Source organism: Zosterops lateralis (genome assembly GCF_965231275.1).
Source record: "Zosterops lateralis genome assembly, chromosome: 2".
In the NCBI taxonomy this organism is placed as follows: Eukaryota; Metazoa; Chordata; class Aves; order Passeriformes; family Zosteropidae; genus Zosterops; species Zosterops lateralis.
Genome location: NC_139763.1, coordinates 106,131,194 through 106,158,508, shown reverse-complemented (window position 1 = coordinate 106,158,508; position 27,315 = coordinate 106,131,194). Strand labels below are relative to the sequence as shown.

The window sequence follows — 27,315 nt, the reverse complement described above, 5'->3', positions numbered from 1 at the left end:
AGTTACTTCACCAGAGTCCTTCAATCTGCACATCCAGCCCATCCACTTTGCTTACACAAGGAGTCCTACCAAAGTCATTGGAAAAGGTGAAAAGGAATTTTTTTTTTGTTCTGAGCTGCTTATCTGAAGGATGCCTTACGTTGCACAACTCTGCAACAAAGCAATTTGCTACGTGGTCCATTCTTCCAGCAGAACTGAGTTACCAAACACAAATATTTCTCTAAACTCAAGTAATTTAAGTTAAAAAAAAAAAAAAAAGAACTTACTATGCACTATCTTTTCTTAAAAGCATCAAGGAAGGCTCATCTCTGAAATGATGTCCCTGCCTTGCCCAGGGCTTCATGAAGTATTTATTATTGGATCAAAAATAAACTGTTACCATGCACTGCTTGAACACTGGATGTTATTATCCATCATTAACGATTTCACAGCTAGTGATTTCCACACTCATATCCAGCTGACATGCACAGCAAACACTTCCCAAGTTTCAGGAGTGAAGTGGCCTCTCTCTGCCCTGCCATAGTGCCCAGATCATTCATTCCTCTTGCCCTGCCCCTGAACCCTGCCATAATTCCTTCTGTGCCACACAATTTGAAGTGGCCAATAAACACCCAGAAGCAGGAACTTGGAAAGTGAGAACAAACTGAAACAGATCTACATGTAAAATGAACGTTGTATAAGCTATAGTACTGTCTCCAAATAAACATTTTCACATTCTATTCCTTTGGGATGCTGTTCTAGTGAGAATGCAGGAACCCAGATCCTGAAATAACATACAGCTTGCTCTGGGGTACATGAGATTTTATTTACCTAGGGCTTCTTCAAAATTTATTCCAGAAACAAGCTGGAAACAGCACAAAAATTAGGCTTTTCTTCTGAGAGTTGCAGTGCCACACATGGATGATGATCAGAATTATTATGAGGCTGAGCTACTCTGTGAGTATCACTGCTTTAGTTTTTATCCCAGCTGCATCAAGAACTGCAGAGGAGAATTAATATCTTAGTAACTGATGGATTACATTTTCTGCTCACATTTTTGTGAGGTCACTTCTCATTTTATCTTGAAGGAATTTACTGGTTATTTAAGTTTCAGTCAATTCATGGATAAGTGGCTGGTCAAAAGATGGGAAACAAACAGTCAGAAAGAAAAGGTCAATTTCTAGAGTGGCATCCCCCAGAGATCAGTGTTCAAGTCCTGCTGGCAGTGTATGTAGAATCTATAATACAGAATGAACTGGGAACGTCTAAAACTGTACTAGAAATCCAGAGGTATTCATTGTAGTAAAGATGATGAGGATTTATGACTAAAATTTGCCAAAGACTCTTATGATACTGAACTGCAAACTGATAAAACATCACGAAATTCAGTGTTATAGTGATGCACACAGAATAAAGTGATCCCAGCTTTACATAACAAATAACATGACAGTACTAAGCTGTCACAAGACAGATCTTGTAGTTATAGAACAGAGTTGGCTCTATAACAATATCAACCCCCTGCTCAAAAACAGAGTAAAGGGAAGAATGAAATGAAATTGTAAAAATAACCAGGGAAAGGAGAAAGCACAGCAATGTTGAAACCTAGGATATTCCTGCACATTGCTTACTGATCAGACTCTTGATTCTTCATTCCAAAAGGACACATTGAAAGGACACAGAATAGGTGATCAAAGGTACAGAATAAAAGAAAGTAAAAATGGTCTATAAAACCTTGAATATAATGGATCAGATAATAGATGGAGAGAATAGATCCAGGGTACTTCAAACATAAGTGGCAAGCAGCAGAATAAAAAAACATTAACAAAACTGATTTTTTTTTTTTAGACATTTTGCTACGGGATGCCACAGACTCTAAAAATTCAAACCTTTTCAAAAGTAACTAGGTAAACTTACAGGAGAAATATTTGTGAAGGTACTGCACACAAAGACCTGCCTCTGATCCAAAGGAGTCTTTGAGCCACAGACTGCTGAAAGCTCAACAACCTGAACTGACAATGCATCATGTGCTCAGCATGTTCACTTTCTTATTACGGAGAATCTGGAATTCCTCCTTGGAATGTCCTGCTTGTTTGCCTTTTGGATTCATGCTTCAGAGCTCACGAGTATTGCAGCTGTCTCAGTTAGGCCATTACTTTCTTCCCATCATCTCAGTTTGTTTGCAGGTGAAATATAAATACATGGTAAACAGTGTCACTGGGAAAAAAATCAATGATGCACATGTCAACAGCATTTTGGGGTAAAAGAAAGTTAAAAAAAAATTAAGAAGCTAATATTAAAGGAAGTCATCCTAAGTGAGGTGTTTTTTGATGAGGAAGTAGAGCTGTAGATCACAAATCATTTTTTGTTGTTGATTCTATGACTACATTCCTATGTCTCTACCATGTTTATGGGTATCTTTTGTGACCAAACCTTTTGACAAAAGGAAATAAAGAATTCTACTCTTAGTAAATTTTAGCAAAGGAGAAAGCACTGGGTACTAAGGAGAAGAATCTGTAAAAGTATTGCCCTGAGAGATTGGGGGCTGACTCCTGGATGAGCACATGGAGGTCCTTATGTTTGCTCCATAGAGACACGACACTATCTTGTAAAGATTTTAGTATCATATTTTTCAGCAGCAATAAATAATTTCACTTAGGAGAAAAAAAAAGGAGCAAAAATATTCCCAGACTGCTGGGAGTCATGCAAGTTTCATGTCTAAATCAGCCCATGCTGCATAAAAATATAGTTTATATACTGAAAGGGAGATGGGAGAACAGCTGCTGATGAAGGTGAGGCAGTTGAGTCCAGGGCCATGGATCAAGAAGCATGACAGGGACCAGGGATGTGTCAAACACTGAGCACTGTGTCCTGCCTTCCCATCTGGGGACAGAGGGACAAAGACAAGGAAGGCTGGCCAAGGGCAGAGTGGGCAGTGAGGCTCAGTAGAGGAGAGGATGGTAACAGCCATTTCTCCCACAACTGGCCAAAATGCTCCCAGTGCCACCCTGCTGGTTTTCCAAGGAAAAGAAGTGCAGGAGCCCCAGCTGCACCCCCGGCAGGTCTGTCTGCCAGCCAAGCCCAGGCTGGGGGCCTGAAACCACTGGGAATTTAAAGCATGGATGGTGGGAAGGCTGGACAGAAAAGACATCCAAGGCTAGATCCAGTCACCTCAACATGGTCTCTAGTGTCCCTTTTGGCCCTGTCACCTGCACATTAGCTCTCACTTTAGGAAATGCAGGTCTCCCACTGTCTTGTGTCTGCCAGTTCTCTGCAGAGATCTCAGGAACCACTGGGCCTCTACAAATATGCAGCTGATCCCTTGCCTATTTCCCATGTGTTTAATGAAAACCAGTGCCAAGCAAAGCAGAGAGATCCCAGGATTTCTCCTGATGGAAGAGCTCAAGATGCTGCTGTACTTCTGGGCCAGGCAGCACCCCAGTGGCCCATCAGGCTGCACAGCTTCAGGCACAACACAAGTTGCCCAGCTGGCAAATATTTGGGCTAGTGGGGAGACAGGTATAGGGATGTGGAAGGCTTATGAGTTATTTGATATTGCATGAGGCCAACAGGAGCATGGGAGGGATCTAAACTTTAACAGGGAAGTGGAAAAGCACTGCAAGAAGCTGGAGGTGTTGTGAAGGTGCCTGGGGAGATTCTCAGAAGACGAGAAGCTGTGCTACAGAGGTTGCAGAAGGCAGCCTGAGAACCAGGGTAACTGTGGCATGAAAATGCAGCTGATGTCTGTAATGGAACACCAGGACACAGGGCTTCATTAAAATAAATAAATGAAACTATTTTTTCCCTCTCCTCTGCCCTGGATGGTATCCCACAGCTTCCCAGATTTTTCTGAGTAGCAAGGGACACACAAGGATCCTGGAGTCCAGCAGAAGGTGCAACACAGAGTTGTCAGACTGTAACTGCACAAACACAGTTGAAATGTATTACCAAAAAAATGCCAAAGAAATGAACATACAAGAGTAGTTTTCAGTCCAAGCAAGGGCTGCTTCACCACAAAGCTTCCCTGATGTTTCTATTTGGTGTAGTGACACAGTGGCAGTGTCCATAGATCACTGCAGTGTGGCAGTATGCAAATGGCTGAATAATAGGATAACCATCTGTTGGATGATGAATAGTTTGGCACAGGAATGTGGCCAAGCCTCCCTGCAGACACCCACATTCACCCAGATCTCTGCCAGCTGCCTGAGCAAAGGGCACTGAACATCAAGCTGCTTTCTATGTCATGCTCACCTGCAACTCAGCAGAGCAAAGCCCTGACTGATGAGTGTGAGGGCAGCTCCAGCCACACCAGTGGCAAGGCCAGTTTCATGTACTGGTGTTCATACTGATGTAATGTTGGCTTACAGAGAGTGAGGATCTGCTTCTGGCCTTTACAGCAGTGACACTCCTTAGCATTGCACTTCCTAGACTTTTGCACGTCTTCCTATGTCTTGACATACTTTAATTTAGGCTGCTTTTGAATTGTGGCACTTTGGTTCCATAATCAGTTGAATTTACAGCTTGTAATCCCCAGATGGCATAACACTTTGAGTTTTCCTGATGGTGCATCATAGTAAATCATCATCTGACTGATGATAAAATAATGGCAATAACATATTAACATAATTTATCATTCCTGTACCTTGCTCAGGGGGTATTTTACTTTATCATATAATACATTAGTTGTCACTTCTATGACATATTACACTAAGACATCATCAGAAGGAAACATTTTGATGAAGTAGTACTTGGATATCAAGGCCAGGTTGGATGGGGCTTGGAACAACTTGGGATAGTGAAAGGTGTCCCTGCTTGAGATTGAAATGACAAGACCTTTAGGGTCCCTTCCAACTCAAACCATTCTGTGATTCTGTCACTATTGTCTCACATCAAACTTGCCACTGGTGCTAGACCAGATGTAGTTTATCTTACAATGACAATCTCTAACCAGTTGGACCTCTTGCATTACCTTCATAAGTTCACCACAAAGCTTTGTCAAAGTAGCTGAAATTTGACCTTTTAGAGTATCTCTATTTAAAAAAATCCAGCATGTATATTTCACTCAAAAAAATTATAATCTACGTAGCTCAGAATCCTAGAAAACAAGGAGGTATTTTTTAAATTATTATTTTTAATTTAGGAGCTTTAATTTAGCAGAGGTAGATTGTCAAACAAAGCTTCTTAAACTCCAAATTTGCTGAGAGACAGCCATTTTAATAATTTTCAGCATTCAGGCACAGGTGCATGGCAGTCATGCTTACGTGGAAAATTGCATAATACATGGGTGCAACTTCTGCAGGAAGTGTCTTTTTGTGCTAAAACATCATGTGCACTGACAGTTTCTTCTTTTTCAACCATCTGAGTTACATTTATATGCTGAAAAATGAACACATGCATATATGAATATACAGACAGGAAATGGATTTCCAAATCTCTGGTGGACAAACAAACAAATGCATTGCAAGAGGCAGCTCTAGCACAGCTGTGCCTGCAGCATCTGAAGGCAAACTCTTTCAGGTTAATGGCATTGGGGAAGGCAGAGTAAGTCAAAAACCTTCAGCAGAACTTAATGACATTTTAGAAAAATGCACTTTTCTGCTCAGTCTCTAGATGGTTAACAATCTACTCATTTGCTCCCACTTGATTTCTGGATTATCACCTTGCATACTTAAGGGAATTAAAGCCAAATGGTTTTGATATCAACAAAGTTATGGAATACTAATGCATAGTTTTCATTTCTTGCTGTTAAGGTCTTTTGTGTAAAATCCCAAAGTTCAACCTTATCCTCAAAATCCGTATCACTTGAAAAGAAACCAATCCAGACTGCTCATCAAGCCAATACTTATTTTCACACTCACAGCAAAGTAGGGTGTATTTTATAACAAATGCATTCCTCAGTTGCCTGGTTTTGGTGTAGACTGGAAATTCCTGGAGCAGCCTGGTGATCATCCTCAGGAATTCCCAATGACCAGTGAAAATCCAGTGAAAGAACTGAAGGAAGAACTTGAATCTTTCTTAGGATGGGAATCATACTTTCACCCAGTAAAACAGCTGTATCAGGATGAAAAACCTTCAGGTAAACTAAGTGTCCAGTGATTTAACACCACCAAAAACAACACTGAAAACAAGCCACAATCCCTTCCCAGCAATTTCCAGAAACACTACTTGATTTATTCCAGAGAACTAATTACAGCCTTAAGAATGTGCTCTGGGAAATTGATACAGTTCAGTCCTCTATCCTTAAATTTCCACACCTTCTGCAATAGTCCCTGAGACTGTCCCCATGACTACACCATCAATATCTCCGGGGCATGTATTCTTCTAACCATGAAAGGTAGATGATACTGCACTTTTGGCATAACTCAGCCCAATTAAAAAAAAACAACAAACAAACAAACAATGAAGTAATGCCCTCCATCCCCAATCACAAGAGTTAATAGAAGCAATGGACCATTTTTTTTTTTCATGTATATTGCTTTTTGCAATATACACAGTGTTTCCATGGACTAATGCCATGGCATTTTATTGCACATTTGATCTTTTTTAGTGCTTCAAAATCTTTCAGTTGTATAAGATTTCCAGCAGTGGAATACAGGCAATTGCTGCTTCATTAAAAATGTATAGCAAAAATAAGCATGAGTACACTTAAATAATCTTGTTTATTTTGGCATTTGAGGGTTGAAATGCTCAGTGTTGAAACTGCCTTCTTTAGATTCATGATAATCACAGCAAATGCACCATACAAAAACCTCGAGTCAGATAAACAATCTTATTTTTGTATTGCTGCTCAATTGTCTTCACAATTCCCTAAAAGCCTATAAATGTTCTTTTGGAGGTAGGCTGACCAATAATGATTTTTCCAAGCACTGTAACCAAACCTGTAGAGTTGTTTTTCATGCTTCGTATTTTATACTCATTTCCAAAAACAAGAGGTGATTTTGCTGAAATGATTAAACATGAAAATGGTGCAGTTGCAGTTACAACACTGCTCAGCCATTTTGCTCCTCAGCATCTTTTACAGCTCCCATCTAACTACTCTCATGACAACCCCCTGAAGAAGCTGCTGTCTCCATTTCACAGTGGGAAAACCAGAGACAGGAGTTGAGGACCATCAAATATTCTGAATACCTGCAACTCCCCACAGGCAATAACTGGATTTCTGGATGCTCACTGTTACTGAAACCAGGCTGTAAATGGTTTATATGGGTGAAACTGCAAGGCAGAAGAGCAAGAATCTCTGGAATAAAGTTCTAGCTTATGCATTGCTGGGTTCCTGGGGTAGGCCTTCATCTCATGTGTGACTTATGATAGATTTTGTACAAAATAATGGTCAACTGCTGTAAATGCTTATGTAGACACCTTCCTTTTTGCAGTTTGTTCACTTCAGTAAAAAAAATAAAATAAAATAAATCCACATATGGATTTTAAAGAATGAAATAGTTATAAGCAAAATAGAACCAGTTCTAATTCTAAAATCACAATTATTCTCAGTATGCACCTAACCAGGAAAGGATAAACTATGTGACTCAAAAAAAAAGGTATTACCTCTAACAATTCTCCCTTGGAGCAATCTTTATAAGGCTCAGCAGTCCTGTATTATATTCCACATGCAATGGAGAAATGTTGCTGAAGTTATTAAGCCACAGAAACACATATAAATCTCTAGGCTGTTGAATAATGAATCATATTCACTATAATAAATCAAACCTTTTCTTCAGTGCAACACTGTGTTGCATGTCCCAAAGTACAGCAATGTTGATCTCTTACCTCTGATTTTGTAAAGACAACAAAACCAGCAGAATGGTATTCAAGCTCTAAGATCACACAATCTGTCCTATTTTCTTTATTCAGTCTAGCTCAAAAGATCAAAAAGCAAGCTGATAATTTCTCTTTATCTGCTATTCAACTTGCATGTGAACTTTCATAATGGAAATTCAGTTTCATGTTTTAGGCTTGGATTTGTTTTGAGTGGTGGTGGTTTGGTTTTTTAATTTATTTTTTTAATTTTCTATTAAGTCTTATTCCTCTTACCATTAATTTGATTAAACATGCATCAGCACTATTAAGCTGCAGGAGCAAAACATTAAGTTTCTTGTGTTGCTCTGGGACTTGTCATCAAGCCAAACTCACAGATGTTCCAATGAACACACAGCATTTGGTCCATTTCTAGGATAAATATCCTACTTTGCTTTATCCACACTGTCATGACCCTGGGTAAGTAAGCAGCAGGAAGCTCAGTCCCCTCACCTACTCTGTACTTTTGATAAGCTGACACAAAGCAGGAAGCAAAAGTGAAAGAGGCAAAATTAGGGAGAAGGAAAAAAAATCCTTGTGATTTTCATGCCTGATCCCACAAGACTTTCTTCTTTGAAGATTTGTTTGTGGTTTTCCCTGTTGTGACAAGATGCATATTTCCTTACAAACAACAAGGCAGGTAGAAGCACTTAGAAGTAGGAAACACTGTGAAATTATATTTAGTAGCTGGGTAGAAATGAGATGATTGTGATGGCTCTGAAGTGCATGAATAACCCTCCCAGAATCCTCACAGGGTTTCACCTCTTCTGCTGTGCTCCTGAAAGATACTGGCCTATAAAAACGTAATAAGACAGAAAATTGGGAATTGGTATTTTGAAGGACTGTGACACAAAGAAAACAGCACATGTGCCTACATGAAGGAATCGCTCATGAGCAATGAACAGCTCGGTCCATGGAGATGTCAGCAACACAGCAACTGCAAAGAAAAGTGTGTGATGCCAATGAAACCTGCAGGAACTCTGAACAGCTGGGAGGTGCCATTCACAGAGGCAGTAATACTGGTGTTGCACAGCCAGCAGCAAGAGTTGTGTGCATATTAACTATGAAAAATAGCTTTTTCCCCACAGAAGATTTATCAAAATACAGATCTCTCTAATGCTAGGTAAGATCTTGAGTGTAGAGAGGCAGGTTCCTTATCAATGCCTGTCCCAGCCTAATCTCCCATGAAAAAAGTTATGGTCCAGCTGGAAAAGGTTCACTGTATTTTGAGCAAGTACTTTGAGAGGGAATTTTTAAGAGACATGTTTTTAAGGGTGGTGTTTTTTTTTTTTTTTTTTTTTTTTTTTTTTTTTTTTTTTTGTGAAAAGCTCTAGTATTTCAGTGCCATGATCACTCCAGCAGCTGATGCTTCCCAAACAAAGATAACTCAGAGCAAAATCACCCGTTCTGACAAGTGAGATGCCAGCAGTTTGTGGGGCCCAGCCTGTGTGTCTGCTGTAATTAAATTTGCACACAAATTGAAGCGTGCAATGTTGCTATTTCTCTTAATGGAACAGACCTTCTGGACAGGACTTTCAGAGCCTGAGGTAGTCATGTCTATTTGGATGAGTCTTTGGCACGCCACATCAATCTTTACTTAAAATTTTGTATGAGCTTTAGATATTTCAATTTCACTACAGAGATTAGCAAAGAATATCCCATCATGTACAGCTGACAAACAGAAATACTTTTTGCTACTTGTTATGTCAGTCACGGAGCAATAATAGGTCTTTTTAAAACAGGAGAAAGGCAGCAATCCTGTAAGATGGATATTTTCATTTTTCTTTGGGTTTTTAGGTGAAAGCCATGGGGAAGGCTCAAAGTTCCCTCCAGATTTACTTCTGAGGCCCCTTTGCTTGGGCTGCCACTGACTCTGCTCAGGGAGAGACACGGGATAAGGGAAGATGTGTCAGGAAAGAAACACCCTTGAGAACATGGTGATGATCTGGCAGCCAAACCTCAGAGAAGAGAGGAAGAATTTCCTAGAGATGAGAAGGGGCTGGCACAATTCACAAAGTCCCTGACTGAGCCAAACCTTCAAACAAGATCTGCAGCTTTTTGCCCCAAGTTCTGTCTGACTCAGGGTCCTGTCATAAGCCTTTTCTCCTCAATTTCCAATAGGGACTTAAAGCTCTGCTGAAATGAAAATATTTAACCATGAAACATGGTATCTTCTGCATGTCAAAATGACCCTGTAGATGATTCTGTCACCTACACATGCCAATGGGATATTATTGTTCTATGGAGTTAGTTGTTGCCAAAAATATATACGAGCCCCCTCACTGTTCTCTCCTAATTAAGAAGCAGATGTTACTTATGGTTCTATTTCTGATGGAGGCCAAATGTTCTGTATACAACTGAAAACAAAATAAACATATTAAACCCTCAACAAATTACTGAAGCTATGGATCCCAGCATATTTCTTTTGAGAAGAGTGCAGCAGATCTGCTAAACAATTTATGAGCATGACAGTTTTATGAACTTTTGGTAGCTCCCATTTAGAAAAGACTGAAAGGAAAGTCTGCACACACAGTGTGCATTCATTTAATTGAATAATTTACAGTGTATTGTGGTGTGGGTTCTTTCCCCTTTTATTCTATAAACTGAACAGATTTCAGAAGAAATACTATGCAATGAAATACATTCCTTTTGTTAGTCACAGATGTTAGGTGTATCTTTCTTTCTATTTGCTCTCTTTTTTCTATACCTGCTTTTATTGTGACATTGCTGTACCATGAAAAAAACTCAGAGAATTTGATCAAGGGACTAAAAAAAGCCCAAAAAGTTTTTCAATCTTTCTGATTAAAATAATAATAATAATAAAAAAAGGCCTAGTCCAGGAAAGTTATTGCTCACAAGAAATAATCCATTTATATGGTATAAAGCATGCCTTCCTGTTTTAGTGGGAATACCCAGCATCAGCCTGTCTTGAGGACAAAGGAACAAGGTGCAGAGATGAAATCTTGAGAAGCACACAGGCAAATCCACAAGGTCAGACTCACTACAAAAACATGAGCTGAAAGGCTGTTGACTTACTCTAGTGCAAGTACAAGTGAAAGCCAAGAGCTATTTCAATTAGCACATGGAATAAAGCCCCAGTTTAACTGGGCATTTCAATGCCTATCTCTGATCCTAAAGCCAAGGGAGACTGTGGCACTCCTGCTTCCATTCTTATCCAGAAGAGCTGGTTATAGGAATGGTTTTTACGTGACATATTGAACTGGAAATTCTGCAAAACAAAATTTTAAGGCTACACGGTTGAGCACCTAAAATTAATGAAAGACAGAATTAAATGTGTGTAATTACACAGTGTTAATCAGAGATGCTGAAATAGGGATCCTTGACTTCCCTGGATTATTTGTCGGGTGCTCTATTGACTTCCTCCCCTTTTTACAACTCCTAATGTTCACTGAGTAAATCTAGACCAGTATATGATATATTCTTTCAATTTAGAACAATACAACTGAATCATTGCTACTCAAGACAGATACACACATGTTGTCTTTCAACTCCTGGAAATACATTTTCACCCCTAATCAGCATCTGCACATTTGAAAAGTATCCTGAGCAAACCACAGCCCCAGCACAGGAGCTATTTACTTTTAAAACACATCTGAATTACTTCACTCCTGTAATGAACTATGCTAAGCTTACTAGGAAAAGATTAGTCAGGGAGCTGTTTCTGAGAAAATTATATCAAAAATCAGACCAAGGGAACAAAGACCAAATTAAACTTTATATCAAGAACATTTACTTAAAGATGCTGTTGAACACATTATTTGGCAACTTGAATAAATTATTCTACCTTGTTAAAGAAAAGGCTGAAGAAAGTCTCTTCACATTAGGTACTTCCACGAAGCCAACAATTTCATTAATAATTTGATGAAAAGTTCAGTGATCAATTCAGAAAAATATTTTTAAGTACATTGAGCATAATACAGAAGTGATTGTGCAAGGCTTATTCAGTGACACAGAACGAAACCACTGCCAGGCTGATGGGCATTCCATGCTTCTCCAAGAAAAAAATGACTATGAACATATTTAATCAATAGTACTGCTCCTGTAATTCTGGGAGTGTATCAGCACTGAAAAGCCTCTCTGTGTTTAAAAAAAAAATAAACGAATCTATAATCATGACTCTGCTAAAGAGGCTGAAATAAGAGGAATGGCTAAGTGTACTGGCTGACTTGCAGGACTTGGGCATGAAATTAATATTTTCTTGGAGTTGCCTGTGTGTGTTACAATGATGAATTTAAGGGAGGCTGTGTAAAGAGAGGCAAATATTTCATAATTGTTCCCAGCTTCCTCATTTTGGAGATACGATTCCAGAATGTTTTTCTTAGGCTACAACTGGATGTTTACCAAGTGTTCTTTCATACAGGCTGTGAAAGCTACAATGGGAGGAAGAGCTGATGCTCTTAAGGTAATTGTTCGTGCTGGATAACACCTGATCCACATCCAGGAGTATTTATTTCAGGAGAAGCCCAGAAAATTTGGGAGTTATTCAGCATGAGTAAGGATAAGCAAGGTTCTAAGTAGATGTGCAACACATTTATGATGGGATTTACCCTAGAGCTTTATTTTTAAATAAAGAGTAGAGTGACTGCATTTTTATTCAAAAGGGTTTGTAGTAAACCCTCAGAGGTGGATCTTCAAGAGGGAATTTAAATGAAAAGCAGAGTGCCTGATGGAAAAATAAGGGATAGTTCCAGCTCCAAAGGGTGTGATATAAAACAAGACACAATGAAAAGAGGAAACAGGAAGCACTAATAGGTAATGTACTGAGAGTGAAGACAGAGGCAGATAGAAATTAGAGTAGAAATGAAAGCACAGTCAGTGATGTAGTGTTATGGGGAAGGATGACAAGTCTCATCCCAAAATGCACTTCAGCTAATTTTAGAAAAGCAATGAAAAATCATAACATTAAGCATGTTCACATTAGTAAAAAGAAAACTAAATCTTCCACATGGGTTCAAGTCTTTCTATTTTACAGCTAAATATCACACATTTCTTTGTCATGGCAGTTATGCATGTTCATCTAATGCCTTACTTGCAAACAAAATTATTTCAAGATAGAAGTGAGTTTGAGTTTAATAATGACTTGGTTTGCCTCATCTGTTACTCCACAAAACTGACCCTGGTCCTTACTGAATGAATTTCTGGTGTTTGAACTGTGAACCAAGAGCCTCTATGGGACAGACAGCTATATGAACCTGTGAAATATTTTATTTATTTTTTATTTTTGAACCTGTGAAATATTTTATAGGAGACAACAAAAATATTTTCCAAGAGTAAAGATTCTTTTTCCCCCACAAGCCCTCACAATTGGAAACAAAATTCTGCAGCTCTAGAGCAGAAAAAAGTGGATGGAACAAAGAGTCCAGAATACAAAAATGTAATTTCCCTTTCATGTACTAATACACACAGTTACTGCACACAGATTTTGGAATTACTTTAAATATAAGAAATATTAAGTTGTGCAGGTTGGGGGTTTTTTTGAATATTCTATCTGTGAAGAGATGCTTAATATTAGGAGGCACAAGAATCTGCAACCTTTTAAGCTGATGAGGATACAGCCACAGTGGGGCAGTCAAGGACAAGATACAAGATTTGCCTCTAGAGCACTTCCAAAAGCACAAGGAGCAGATCAAATATTATAGATACTAAGGGCAAAATCCCACAGTGCTTAGTTAGGCAAAACTCCCATTGGCCTCAAGAGGAGTTTTGCCTGAGTAAGTAGTGAGCAAAGACTGTGATGTCTGACCTAGATTTATCAGAGCCACACCAATCTAACACGTCCTTCAGACAGACGAGCTCCGTGCCGTGATATTCCTGCGACGTTCTGCTTAAAGGGAAAAACAGAAACCGCAAACTGTGAATCGTCCTTTCCTCCCAATCCCCCCCTTATAACGAAGGGAAGAACTCACAGCTGGGCAAGAAGCTGCTATCCTGAAAGTCTGCCAAAGAGCAAGACTAAAAAAGAAAGCAAGGAACTAAAAGTTTACCACTGCAAATCTGATAGATAAGGAAAGCACATGAGTGAGATTCCCAAGGGATTGTGTATGACTAAAGATAATCTGTCATTCCTGTAAGCAAACAGGCAACAGTGAAAAACTTCCTACTGTAGTTATCCTTTGGATTTAGGGCAAATCACAATTCCTACGTTGTCAGTGGAAATTCCTCTGGTTGATTTCACTGGGGATTAATTTAGGTGAATAACTAGGTCAGTCTAGTTCCCAAGTTAACATTTCTATTACAGAAATAAGAAAGTAGATTAAGTTTAACACATGTGTCTACCTTGCTTCAAAAACTTCCTTCTCTAATTACAGAATCCCATTTACAACTGCTTTGATATCATGTACAGGAGAAATATTACAATTAGCATCAAAGTGAGCAGAAAAATTGATCAGCACATGAGACATGCTTTTTTTTTTTGACTTCCCTCTTCTAGCTGAAGTGAATAGCAAAACCTTGACACAACAGCAATCAGGCCACAGGTTCCTCCAGGAGAGCAAAGGAGAGATGATGAAACATCAGTACTGCACATCTAAACACAAAAGCAAAAGTCATACTAGGCTAGAACTCCCCCCTTTCATATCTCACTGGATCTACCCTTTCCCAGATTCTTTATATAAAGAGTAGTTGAGAAATATGGAAAGACACTCCTTTTTTATCTGTGAACTCTTCCATCATTAATGTATCCTAAACCCTCCCAGGTGTGCAATATTACCCAGAGAAGCAGGCAGAATCATAGAATCATTTAGTTTGGAAAACGCTTCTAAGTTCATCAAGTCCACTCATTACCCCATCACCATGGTGTTCATCACTAAAACACATCCCTAAGTACCACATCCACAGATCTTTTCAACCCCTTCAGAGATGGAGGCTCAACATATCCATATGCTGATATTTGCCCCCAAAAAGTCCCTACTTGCTCCCTTCACATAATTAAAAGAAGAACAGGAATCTTGGTTTTCCCCAGTCTTGTGTTTTGAAGACTGGATATCAGAATTCCAGGCTAAAATCAATTAGGATCACATCCTTGCTAAATTAACAGATCTTGTTTTCTGTGTTGCCATTTCTTTTCATGGAACATGAACATAAATAGTGTCTCTGAAATTGTAATGCCTCTTTCTCATTTGATAAATTTCAAATTGATAACAGTCATTAAGAAACACAGACAAATGCCAATACAATGTGGGGCAATTCCTCGGGAAGCAGTCAGAAAACCCTCCACCCCTTAAAAGACAGTGCAACCACATGTCAGATCTTTAGCACCCAGGAATTCCCAATTCTGAAAAACAAATATGATTTCATCACAACCTAGCAGCGCTGATGAGAATTCTCCGTCTCTCCCAGGGTCATAACTCTTTGCTCTGCAGTTGACACAGCCAGCTCAGGGTTGACACAGCCAACACACACACTCCACGGCAGAAGAAATGACACAGAAACATAAATGATCTACAGCAGCTGAAGACACAGGATGAGTCTCTTTATCTCCAAGCTCCTTCCACATGAGCTTTGAAATATGCACCTGAACTGTGCCTGAACAATCGACTGCTTTTAAATAACCAAGTCCAACAGGTGGTGGTTGTTTGTTTGTGTGTGGGGTTTTTTTTTTTTTTGTTTGTTTTTTTTTACTAGAGTCAAGAATTCATTTAATTATACTCATGGACATAATACATCCTGCTGTGTAATATGTCAAGATTTAATTATGAAGCTTTACAAAAGCCTGGTGAAGCCAAGTGCTTTGGATTTCCAACCCAGAAGTTTTATATGCCTTCATGCAGAGTAGTTACTTTTTACAGGGGTATTTAATGTGGCTCATAAATTCCCATTGAGAGTGGTACAACAAATGAAAACAAAAAACCATCCAGATCTTATTTCCTTTCACCTACCAATAACTAAATAAAGGAGTTAGATAACTAAATAAAGGAGTTAGAGCTGAGCTGTTTGGCTCACTGGAGCAGACTGGCTTTCTTTTCCCAGTGAATTACTCACCTCTTGTAAGCACACAGTAAGCCTTGAAGCTCATTCAACAGTATATAGGAACTGTGCATAGTGCAGGTGTGTTCCAGCACTGGAAATATATTTTATGATTTACTTCACCTTGGTTGATACATTGAATACTGAAATCCTAAGTGAACTGCGATCCTTCATTTCCAATAAACCAATCAGATATTCAAGATTACATTCATTCACAGCATTAGCAACAGAGCTTTGGTTTTATGCCAGTACACCTACTTTTCTACTCTTAAGTGTGGCTGGTTTTCTGAGTGAATAAAGATCTCACTAAAAATGTATAAGCATGCTCTGCATGTTTACAATTGCTTCTTCAATTGTAGTTTGAAAATGGCAATTCTCATTAGAAATTACAAATGCATGCAATCAAATCCATATGGGGCTAAAACCCCAGCTGTGTCTGAAATGAGATTAATATTCGGAAAATTGTTAGCTTAAAAAAAAATCTATTAACAGTACAAGGAATTAACAACAAAATGACTGCTCATAGTATGCAGTGCATGCATACACACACGTGTAAGTGTACTGCTTGCATTTATTGGGCTGGTTTCCAAGGAGAAGAGGGTGCACAAAACATTTTTCAAGGTTTTCATCCCCACTTTGTCAGTAACTTTGGTGCCTTGGTCAGCCCCATGTCTTTTCAAAAACATCACCTGTAGCTTTCTGAGATTCATAATCCTCTTTTAACTCTTACTTCAGAGATCATTTGTGGGTGCATTCACTTTTTCCATCTCCTCTGTCCTTGCACAGCTACTTAAGATTTGCTCAAAGAGGTAACATTGCCTCTTTGTGTGGATTGAATACTGGCAAGTTTTGATTCTTACACCAAAGACAGACTTGCCACTTGTGACTCTCTGAGAGGGGAAACAATAGAATCATTTTCAGGGTTAAATGTCACAAACAGATTCATCCATTATCTCCTAAGATGCAAAGATCTCCAAGAGAACCAGCACTACAGATCTGTAAGTAGTTCATTCTCAGTCCCATGAAACATTTGTAAATAAAACCACTGAGAGATGTTCAGAGAGTCAACCTAAGAAACAACAAAAGCACATACATGTAGGGTTCAAAACTCAAATTTGTTAATATGAAAATGGGAGGAGCCAGAGAGACAAAAAGCTGAAATCCAAGCTAAAAGAAAGGCAGAGCTTGCAAATCTTTAAAGGCAGCATCCTTTAGATTAATTACACTGCAATATATTCTTCTAATTATAAGTTAAATTGGATTACAATGAATGATGGATGTTGCTTTGAAAGCCACATTAGGAATGAAGTACAAAACACTACCTTTTTTTACAGCCAAAAATCTTACGACAAACTAGTGTTGAATTCATCAACATCATAATTTTGGGAATGAAAAACTGAAATGCAAATTCCAGCTGTATTTGGAATTCCTACTTGGAGTGGCATGGAAGAAAAAAGCAGGGATGAGATTAAGTTTTATAATTAAATTCAACCATTAAGCTTCTTTTTAATTTCTGCACATCTAAATGCAAATCTGCATGCTTTTTTGTATGCATTCTCAGAACTCAAATGACTGTGAAAGTGAGTACTCACAGTAAGTACAAGGTTTGACAAAACATGGAGAGAGTTTAATTTTATTTTTATGTTTCACTCCTGTCCTGGGACCTTGCTTCTAAGGGCTTGCCTTTGTTGTGGTCTAAACCTCTTAGATGAACTTGGGATCAGAGCTGGATGAAAGCTGAAGAGAGAATTTGAAAATGAACATTTCCAAAAGTTTAAATTTTGTCACAGACATGTTTTCATCTCCAGGGGCTGCTACAAACAACCCAAGTAAATAGCAAGCACCACACCCTGCACTGAATAGTTGAGTTTGGGATTTCTGTTACTTTTGAACACACAGCTACTAATTAAAAGTCAACACACCTCAGACTGGTAGAGCCCAAAAGGCAAAAAGTCTTTCCCCTGTTGACTAGTTGTCCTTGAGGATGCTCTGTCCAGGTCATCACAACAGAGGACAGAGGCTTGAAGAGGGCACATGCAGAGCCTCCAACCCTAAGCATCCTCTGAGAGCAGGGAATGGATCCAGCTGAAGCTGGAACTCACAGGGAGGTGCCTCATCTCACCACCAGTGGACAGGAATCCCCCATCACACACTTCAAAACCAGTCACAGCAATTCTCACACCAGGTGCTGGCTGGGCACATCAGCACAGCTGTTGTTAATTTGCTTCCTGCCCACATTCCCAGATTGTAACTCACTGCTTCAAAATATTTCTGTGCCTGCCACAGTCCCACTAGAGCAATTCTGAGTTACAGGTTGTGCAAGAATCCTGCACAAGAGCACAGTAATCCTGATGAGGCAAGATGGCACCAAGTGACCTATCCAAAGTCAACCCCTTTGGAGTCCCATTGAGGTTTGGGAAATAATATTGTTATCTCACATAGTAGCCTGGAAGGATATTTTATTTTTCTAATATCCAATCTAAACTTCTCCTGGAGTAACTTGACATTTCCTCTTATTCTGTCACTCATTACCAGGAGCAGAGGGTGAACCCCACCTGGCTCCTTTCAGGGAGTTGTAGAGAGCAATAAGGTTTCCCTTGAGCCTCCTTTTCTCCAGGCTGAGCCCCCCCAGCTCCCTCAGCCCCTCCATATTGTGTCACACATAAAGAGCTGACACCATTTATGCTCAACCTTAGGTCACCAATGACTTTTCAAAACAGGTTAATGCAGACCTTTGCAGCTTTTTTTTTCTCAGTGGTTGCCAATAACCAATTTACCCTATGGTACATGATTAATTCTAACCTTAAAGTAAATACCTAGGCAATACACTTGCAATAGCACAGAGATTATTCAAAAACTATTGCTTAACATCCTAAATTAATTGGAAAATCACTTGCATCTTGTTTTACTTTTCAGCAAATTTAACCTTCTCTCCCCAAACCTGTTACTTGTGTACCACTGAGGGAAATCTGAAAGTGTCTTGCAATGTGGCAAGTATATAACAAAATTAAAAAAAATGAATGTCTCATCCTAATCCTCCTAAAGTTTTGCTACTTCCTAGTTTTTATAAAGATTACTGGCATCAATCCTTGCTCCTCCAATGAATCTAGTAAGTCTGAAATCTTCCTGGGTGGGGTATTTCACCCAATTGGCTTGAGAAGAATCAGACCCATAAAGTTTACAAAGATTTGGGAAATACAATGCAATAAATAAATTCTCTAACTACTATTATGGAAGGAAGAAAACATTTCATATAGTAAGGCTGAAAGAATGAATACAGAATGGATTCAGAAATAAAGCTGATAAAAAGAAATCTGGAATGCATTTCTTTGTCATATAATTCTATTTGTAGCAGCTTTTTATCTCACTAAAAATCAGATTTAATGCAGACTATTAAGGTGTCACCTGTAAGAGAAAAACCAGTTTAGGCCTTTTTGCAGTAGTGCCAAAAATTCTGTTCTGATTGAAAATATTTTGCTGTGTAAAGAGTTGTTCGGGGGCTCTGTGGTCCCTTTTGAAATACATGTGAACCCTGACTCTGTTTAAAACTAAACGAATCTACAACATCTAACAGAGTATATCTAAAAGCAGGGATGCAAGAGCCTAGATGTTCTCCGTATTGACAGAAATGCCTGTTTATATACTAGAAATGTCTTTTTATGACTAACTGTTGTTTTGCAAACCACTACTAAATCTGAAAGTTTTGTCTCCAAAGGCAAAACCCACAGAGTACTCAGTCATCCCAAAGTCTGCCTTATCTTTTCCTGATCAATCCGGAACACAAAGATTTGCAGTCAAATGTTCCTGGCTTTCAATTCCTCCTTCCTTTTCTAAAATGGTATCTTGCTGTAAATTTTTTGATTCTAGGTAACAAACAGGAATCAATATTTTATTTCTTAAAAACCCTCTCATCAAAGACATATTTACATTCATTGTCTCTATAGGCTGGAAAACAAAAAAACCCAACATTCACACAATAATTAACCACTGCATCATAGATATAAAAGCCTATTTTTGGCTTACAGTGTATTGTAGATCATTTTCAAAGAAAACATCCAATCGTACCATTCAGCTTCTGACACCAGAACTGAGACAAAAAGGGGAAGATAAAATAATCAGTTTCCTCTGAGCACTGACAATGCTGTACTGGGAGATGTGAGGCTAGAAAAAATACCACTATTCAATATGCAGACCCACTCTATGGATTTCTTGCAGTTACATGTACGGGGCTGCTATCAATAAAAAAATCTCTGTGGAGAGGAAACCTGAATTCTAAAAGCACCAGAATCTTTGAGAGAATACTGAGGGTTTAACCTTCACATGGTGAAAACACAGTATGGAACTAAAGAGATGCTATAAAATCTTCTAGTAATACACATGGCCTGCTGTTGGGAAGATGTTCACAAGGGGGAAAAAGGTTAGTGCCAAAACAATGGGCAGTGAGAGCTGCAAGAGGATTTGGCACCCAGTGTGGGCTTCCAGTCCCTTCTGTTGCCATGAAAGCCTTTCCTGAGTCCTCCACAGCCATTGTGACAGATCTTTCCTCCTTTGTGTCCCCACCCTATACCAGTCAGAGTTGTGCTGAGTCCTTGTTCAAACTGACAGGGCTTTGGACTTCCTGCTGAGTGTTCCTACAGAGAAATCTGCTGCACTTGCTCAAGGGGAACAAGACCCTGAGGATGGAGCCCATGGAAGGCAAGAGCATCCCACAGAAACCTGGCTATCCCCAGTTCATACAGAGTGTAACACAGAACATGGACTGCAGCTGTCAGTCTGACCTCAGGAATGAGGGAAGGACATTTCCCAAGGACCAGAGGTGACAGAAAGAACTGGGCAGGCTCTGCCACAATGACTAAAACACAGTCAGTGCGTGAGAACCCACCCGCAAGGACAGGAAAGCTGCAGTTGAAGGAATAAGTGATTTGAAATGCTTTTTGTTTTTTTACCTTATACCTGACTCTGGCTGCTTTGAATTCTTCCCATTTACAAAGTTTTTAATTCATATCATAATGGTACATCGCATTTCCCCACCTTTCAATGCTTTGGGGGGTTCATGGTTGAAACAGATTCACCTTGGATGCCTGGCTGACACAGGGAGCTGCCACTGGCCACCAGCCCCTGTGACATCCCCTCCTGCTGGACATGCCTTAGGGACCTGCTGGGCAACATCTGGTGGTTCAGCACCTGCCTGCAGCCTTGGCAGGTTGGAGCAGAGGCTCTGAGGCACTTCTGAGCTCTACACCTACAATTGGCTCTCATGTTAAGCAGCTGGGTAAACGACAGGAAAACAGGGAGCATTTCAACAAAGCACGTTCCTTTCAAGGAAGCCTTCCTTTCAAGAAGTCCTTCAGCACAGATAAAGGAAAAAAGGAGTATGTCATGGCACTGTTAGCTTTTTTTCACAACGTAGCACTTCCTGATTGAAAGCAGCTGTAGCCATGATGAACAGGATAGGCACTAACTACTCTGTAAAACAAAATGTTCTGTGTTGGTATCCAGCAGAAAATTACAGGAAAAATTGTAAGAAATACAGGAGCTGAAAGCCTCTGATTATCATTTGCTATCTTTCCTGAGCCTCACTGGGAGAGGGACTGCCTGGCCATCCCTAATGCCTTGCACCAGCTGTGCCATTAGCCTGGGCTCAGAGCTGACACTGTCACTGACTCCTGTGCTGGGGCACTTGGTGCCAGCTGAGCTCCTCACATGGGCAATTAGTGAGGCTCAGCCCTCAAGGGAGAACCTGTTAAGCTCCAGTGATGTTTATTTTCCCTTTCAAGCCTCTTACTAAGAAGCAGTGTGAAGCAAAAGAGGTTTTGAGAAATGAATGAGGGAAATCTCTGCTATAAATTAAAACCTGGGGTCTTTTTCTCCCCACCTTACATATTAAAACCAATAGAAAACCTTGTTTTCCTCTAAGTCAGCTTGCTGCTCTGTATAGAACTTCTAAGAAATGGAAGTTGCAGCAAAATTATCAGAACAGCTCTATTTTAGGCCTAAACTAGAAGTAAATATATTTCTACATATATAAATACATAAGAACTATAATCCCATTACAATATCTACATTGAATTCAGTAGATGCACCACAATACTTACTGCAGTACAGAGAAATTAGATGAGTTCCTTATTTTGGACATACATCAGTTTTTAAAGTGAAATAGAAAGAAAAGGGTGAAATAAATTATTTAATGTTCATTCACCTTCTCTATTACAATGCTGTCATAGTGCCCTATCACAGGAATATATAAATTCTGCACATTTTGTGAGAGTACTAATGAGAATGAACTCTGCCTCTGAAATAGTTTTAGTTTAAACGATAGATATGAAAGTTACTCAAAAATCAGCCAGCAATTAGCTGTGGTGATAATAATTGGAACTGAAATGTAGTTTGGTATCAGGAAAAAATGATGCATTGGGACTTGTCATTTGAACAAGCTTCTTCATGTTCAAGAATTTTTCACTTCACTGGAACCCTCTAAGACACCACAAACCAAAAAAACACATCCCAACTCCCCTTGCCCAAATCCCATTTGCCATTTTAACAGTTTATTTGCATCGCATAAGGAATTAAGTATTCATAAACTGAGACCTAAACCGTGCAAGGAAGGTCCTACGTGTCCTGCTAGAAGGTAAAATTTTAGTGAAATACAATTAGAATTCTAATTTATGAATGCAAGGCTTAACAGGATGCTTCCAACAGTGAAGCTGGTAAGATTCTCTCCTCTGCCATCTCTCTCTTTTATAAACACATCCTTGTTAAGGCACAAATTGCCAGAAGAAGAAACAACATGGGAAAAGACCCTCCACAGCCAAAAAAACCCACAGAGAAGGATGGAAAAGGTCTCCCACTTGTACTTGCGCATTTGTTTAAAATAAACTTTTGCCAAAGTTGATTACACACCCCTTAGCCAAAAATCAAAACAACTTCCCTTAGCACTGCCAGTGTCTTTACTGAATCACACGACTGAGAAGGGAACAAAGCCAATTCCAACTGTTCTTCCTATGGTACAGACAGACCTCAGACTGGAATAAACCAGGAACCAGGCAATCAGCTGCTCAAATCAGAGAAGAAACTCACACTTGTGGTGTAGGCGGCCTCGGGGTCATCCTCCAGCACCCGTGACAAGCCAAAATCGGAGACTTTGCACATGAGGTTGCTGTTGACCAGGATGTTGCGCGCCGCCAGGTCCCGGTGCACATAGCCCATGTCTGACAGGTACTTCATGCCAGAGGCAATCCCCCGCAGCATTCCCACCAGCTGGATCACTGTGAAGTGCCCATCGTGCTTCTGCAAGGGAACAAACAACACAGCTACTTCCCATTTATTTCATTCCAAGTGATATGAAGCACAGCTCGTATTTAAAATACTTGTGTCGGCCATCCAGCAAAGCTGCCCACTCACAAGCTTGTTTGTTCAAGGACTTAAGTTGCTTGGCAGTGCATCCCATCACATCTCTCATTGTGCAGCATATCCCCCTTTCCTTCACATTTTCACACATTTTATGATTTTCCTACTGACAACATTTAATTGCTTTCATACTTGGTTACTATGAACACCTTTCCCCTGTGCTATTTTTAGTACAAGAATGAGAAAGGACACAAAACTCTTCAGCTATTACTCCATGGCCTCAGGAAACAAAGAACCCTCTTTTTATTGTCTCGGCCTTGATTGTCTACATTGAGGTACTGCTGTTACCTCACTTTTACTGTTCATTAAAAAAAAAAAAATCCCCAAATAACTTGAAAAAAAAGTGTGGCTTTCGCTCATGTTAGTTGTGTACCTAACACCTAATCCCTGAAGACAAGATTAAAAAGGAGATTTGGGGTGGAATTCAGGGGTTATGTAGCTTTGCCAAAATCTTCCCAGCTTATTAAGGGTAACTTTAGACCCATGAGTGCATTAAACTGCTTAACATCTTCTGAAATCTATTGGAATTGAACATGTAAATAAGAGTTATGCCATTAAATGTGCTTGCCCAGCTGGGCAGCCTTGCTGGGCTTCAGTTTCTCCATCTGCGGTGTCAAAGTTAACACTTCTTTATGTCCTGCATCAGATAGCTCCTGAAGTATGTGGCAGTGGGGAAGAGAACTGTGATTGCAGGCTGTTTGCCTTGTTTAGCCTGCCCTATCTACCATTCACAGCAGGCTGCTTGCAGGAATATTTTTGTGACCTCAACTGGCAGACATTTAGCTTCTCATGGATTATTCAGTGACCCAGGCTTTTCATGTTTGCAGGAACAGCCAAACAGAAACAACTCCCACAAACAAGTCAACTTTCCATTTTCTCTTTCAACACTTTCAGCACTGGGCTACAGACAAATAGCAAATTCTGATCAGTATTCAGAATGCTTCTATTGCTTAGCTCATGCATTTAAGCAAAAATGATTTTTATAGGGGAGAAGCTTACAGGAAATTCAGCAAATTCATTAGATTCAGCAAAGCAACAGGCCAAACTGTGCTTAGCTTTATCTCTGGTCAGCAAAGTATTTCAGCATTCCCATAATGATTCAATGATTGTGGGCCTACATCCAGCTAGTCAGGATATAAACATTTAAAGACTATGACAAAAATCAGAAAGAAAATGGTAAAAAGAAGATACCATCATCACACCTTGTCAGCTAGAAGACCTCAGTGCAACACTTGTATGTAAGGAGCCATGCTAAACACCACAGCCACCTCCCAGGAAAGCACATTTTTAATGACACTTCTTTGAAACAAGCTATATGCAACTGATTTAGAGCAATTTTTTCCACTTGAATGTGTCAGTGTCTTATGTCAGGGCTTATGGTAAAGCTCTTCTGTCTCTAAAATCTCCACACTGAAGTGGAGGCAGCTGTCCCCCAGTAGTCAGGCCACACTATCTCTCCTTGTCACCATCAAGGCCACCCATGAGCAGCTGGTTCTGCAGGGGACACTCAGCTGAGGGTCAAGACACAACTGTAATGAGTCTCAAACTACCAGTTACAGATGTTTTAAATAAACCCATTCCATCCAGCAATTAAGCAAAGAGAGAGAAAACATTATATTCTTAACTACTTTAAGCTGTTTCCTGTAAAGGAAGGACAGGAATTCTGGCCCATGTTTTTGTAATGAGGCCATATGAGATTTCTGGGTTTGCCTTTTATTTAATAATTCTAATTGTTCAATTGATTAAAAAATTAAGAAGCTGGTTGCCAACAGTTAATACTCTTCACACTTACCATGTGTGGATTACTTTTTTCAGCTAACTGTAGAATTAGGATTTGGAACGAAGTGCCAGCACCTGACTTCTGCAAATGACCATTCAAGCCCCTTTCTCTCCCCACAACAAAGCACCAAACTAAACCGAGCCCTCAAACCTCTAGATTTTACCTCCTCCTTTAGCTCCATCTTTTCAGCAAACCTCAGAGTCATCTGCATCACCTCCGTTAACCTTTTGTCTTCTCGGATTGCAAGCATTCTTTCCTTCCTTTTTTAATTTCTACTCTTTCAAATCTAGACCATGCTTGGCTGATTTTTCATAAAACATAACCTTTTGTCTGCTCTTTCCAAGTCTCAGCACTTGCCTTACCAGTACAGCTGTAATGCCCGAGTTTAAAACAATCTCCTGCTTTTGCCATTCTACCCATCCTTCTTTCAAGTTTTTTTTGGCTTCTGCCTTGACACAAAAAGCTTCTTATCTTCACAGTTAAAGAAATGACAGACCTGCTAACGTACCAGCTGCAATTTTATTCTGTCCTCCTTCTCCCTCTGCAGATTTCTCAGAATCCTCTACTGCATCTGTTCTCTTCTCTCTTTTCTCAGGCTTGGTTTTGTATTTTTTCACTGTCAGCTGCCTTGCAGTTGGACCAACTACATTTTTACTGTCAGCAGAAGAGTCTTTTCTCAATCAAGTCTCTCTGTAATCACTTCTGCTTCAGTTTCCATGCCAGCTGTATCCCCTTACAATCTATAAACTGTTATCTTTCAATACATCAATTTATCTTTTTAATGCAAGCTGATCTGGATACAGACTATGAGCCATATTTAACCTTTGGAAAATTCAACTAGGTTGATGAAATTATAGCAGGTAGAATCTGGCTTCATATTTTCAGCATTTTTAACCCCCAGGTACAATCCTTTGCCAAATTTCCACTATCTTGTTTCATTCACTTGGTATAATGGGAAATAAAAAACTCATCTGACTGATAGGATGGTTGCTACCCAGAGCTTTATTCTGATTCCCACAGCTTAGATTTGAAATATGTTTCTGATAGGATTCCCACTGGGCTCTTAAGGGTGTTAATCAATACTGGCAGCAATTCAGGCCTCAGTGGACTCACCACATTTATCCTATCATCCCATTAAATTTTAATCAAGCTTTGATAGCTTTGCTAAATAAACTTTTCTCAACAGCTGGGTATAGATGCAATATCTGAGTACTTGCTCTTGCATTTGTGCAGCCCTTAAAAATGCCCTCAAAAATGATCAGCCACAGTTTGCTTTTGAGAACCTTATGTAAGTGAAATATTCTCCTTGTGTTACAGACCTTTCAAGAGCACTAACATATAATGGGCTGCTGAAGAGGTTCAGTTACTGTAGGGGAGGAAGGAGGATATCCAGAGTTTCTCTCATTGCATTTTGCCCTCCAGTTTTCAGCTCCAGTGCCCAGTTTAGTGCTTTTCAACAAGCCTGTGGAATTTTTCTTCTTCTGAGGTTTTTTACATTTCACTCCCCAGTAATCTTTTGGAGGTGCAGCCACTGGATTTTTCTGTATTCTGTTTCTGGAGTTCCATCTATTGCAAAATCCACTTATTTATTTGCCAAATGAGTCAGAACACTTTTAGGCTGTTATCCTCTGCAGCATCCTCTTTATCCTGTGCAGGATTTGCTACAGGTCTAGAAATTTTACTGCAGATTATTTAGAACTCATTTTAGATGGAGAACAGCACTGGAAAATGGTGTGTCTGTGTCTAACTTAGATCATATACACCACTGACAGTTCCTACTGGTCACTGGGTAAAAGATGCAGCTTTTGCTATGCATTTATTGTTACAGTTTCACTGTGCAAAGTAAATTAACTCTGTCAAGATAAATCTTCCAAAATTCAAATTGCAGCTTGGTATTTCTTGGGAGTGTAACTCATGCTTCAAACTATCATGTGTGTCACACTAAAGTTTGTATTTTTGGTACTAAATAAGGTCAGTTGATAATTTCTTCTACATTCAACTGTTGGGGGAGTTCCATGCAGACTAGATTATTATTAACAGAGTCCATTAATTCAATTAAATGTAATTATTTTAGTTAATTTAAAATGCTAATGAGTGATCCTACACAGAGTGCAGAACAGCCCTACCCTATACTTCTTTCCATTTAAATTCCATTCCCTCCACACAGGATGCAGCCAATACAGCAGAAATTTCATGAAGACCATATTTCTCTGGCTGCTCACAAGGATCTCATGTGAGAGTTTTAAAGCCTCACTGAAGCCAAAGTTTACGAGACCAACTGCTTCTCCCACAGCCACAAAGCCTGAGCCCTGCTACAAAAGGAAACCAGATCTGTTTGACAGAATTAATTCTTGACAAATCTCTGTTGGCTC

At 39.5% G+C, this 27,315-nt stretch overlaps 1 protein-coding gene across 1 annotated transcript in view; it reads right to left on the bottom strand.

The window, feature by feature from the left end:
- Nucleotides 1-27,315, bottom strand: part of EPHA6 (EPH receptor A6) — a gene marked incomplete at both ends in the record, with an annotated part of 364,185 nt that overhangs the window by 16,339 nt on the left and 320,531 nt on the right. Inside the window, one exon of the mRNA XM_083855628.1 lies at nt 22,834-23,043. Within this exon, the coding sequence (XP_083711754.1) occupies nt 22,834-23,043 (210 nt within the window). The remainder of the gene's footprint in view (nt 1-22,833; nt 23,044-27,315) is intronic.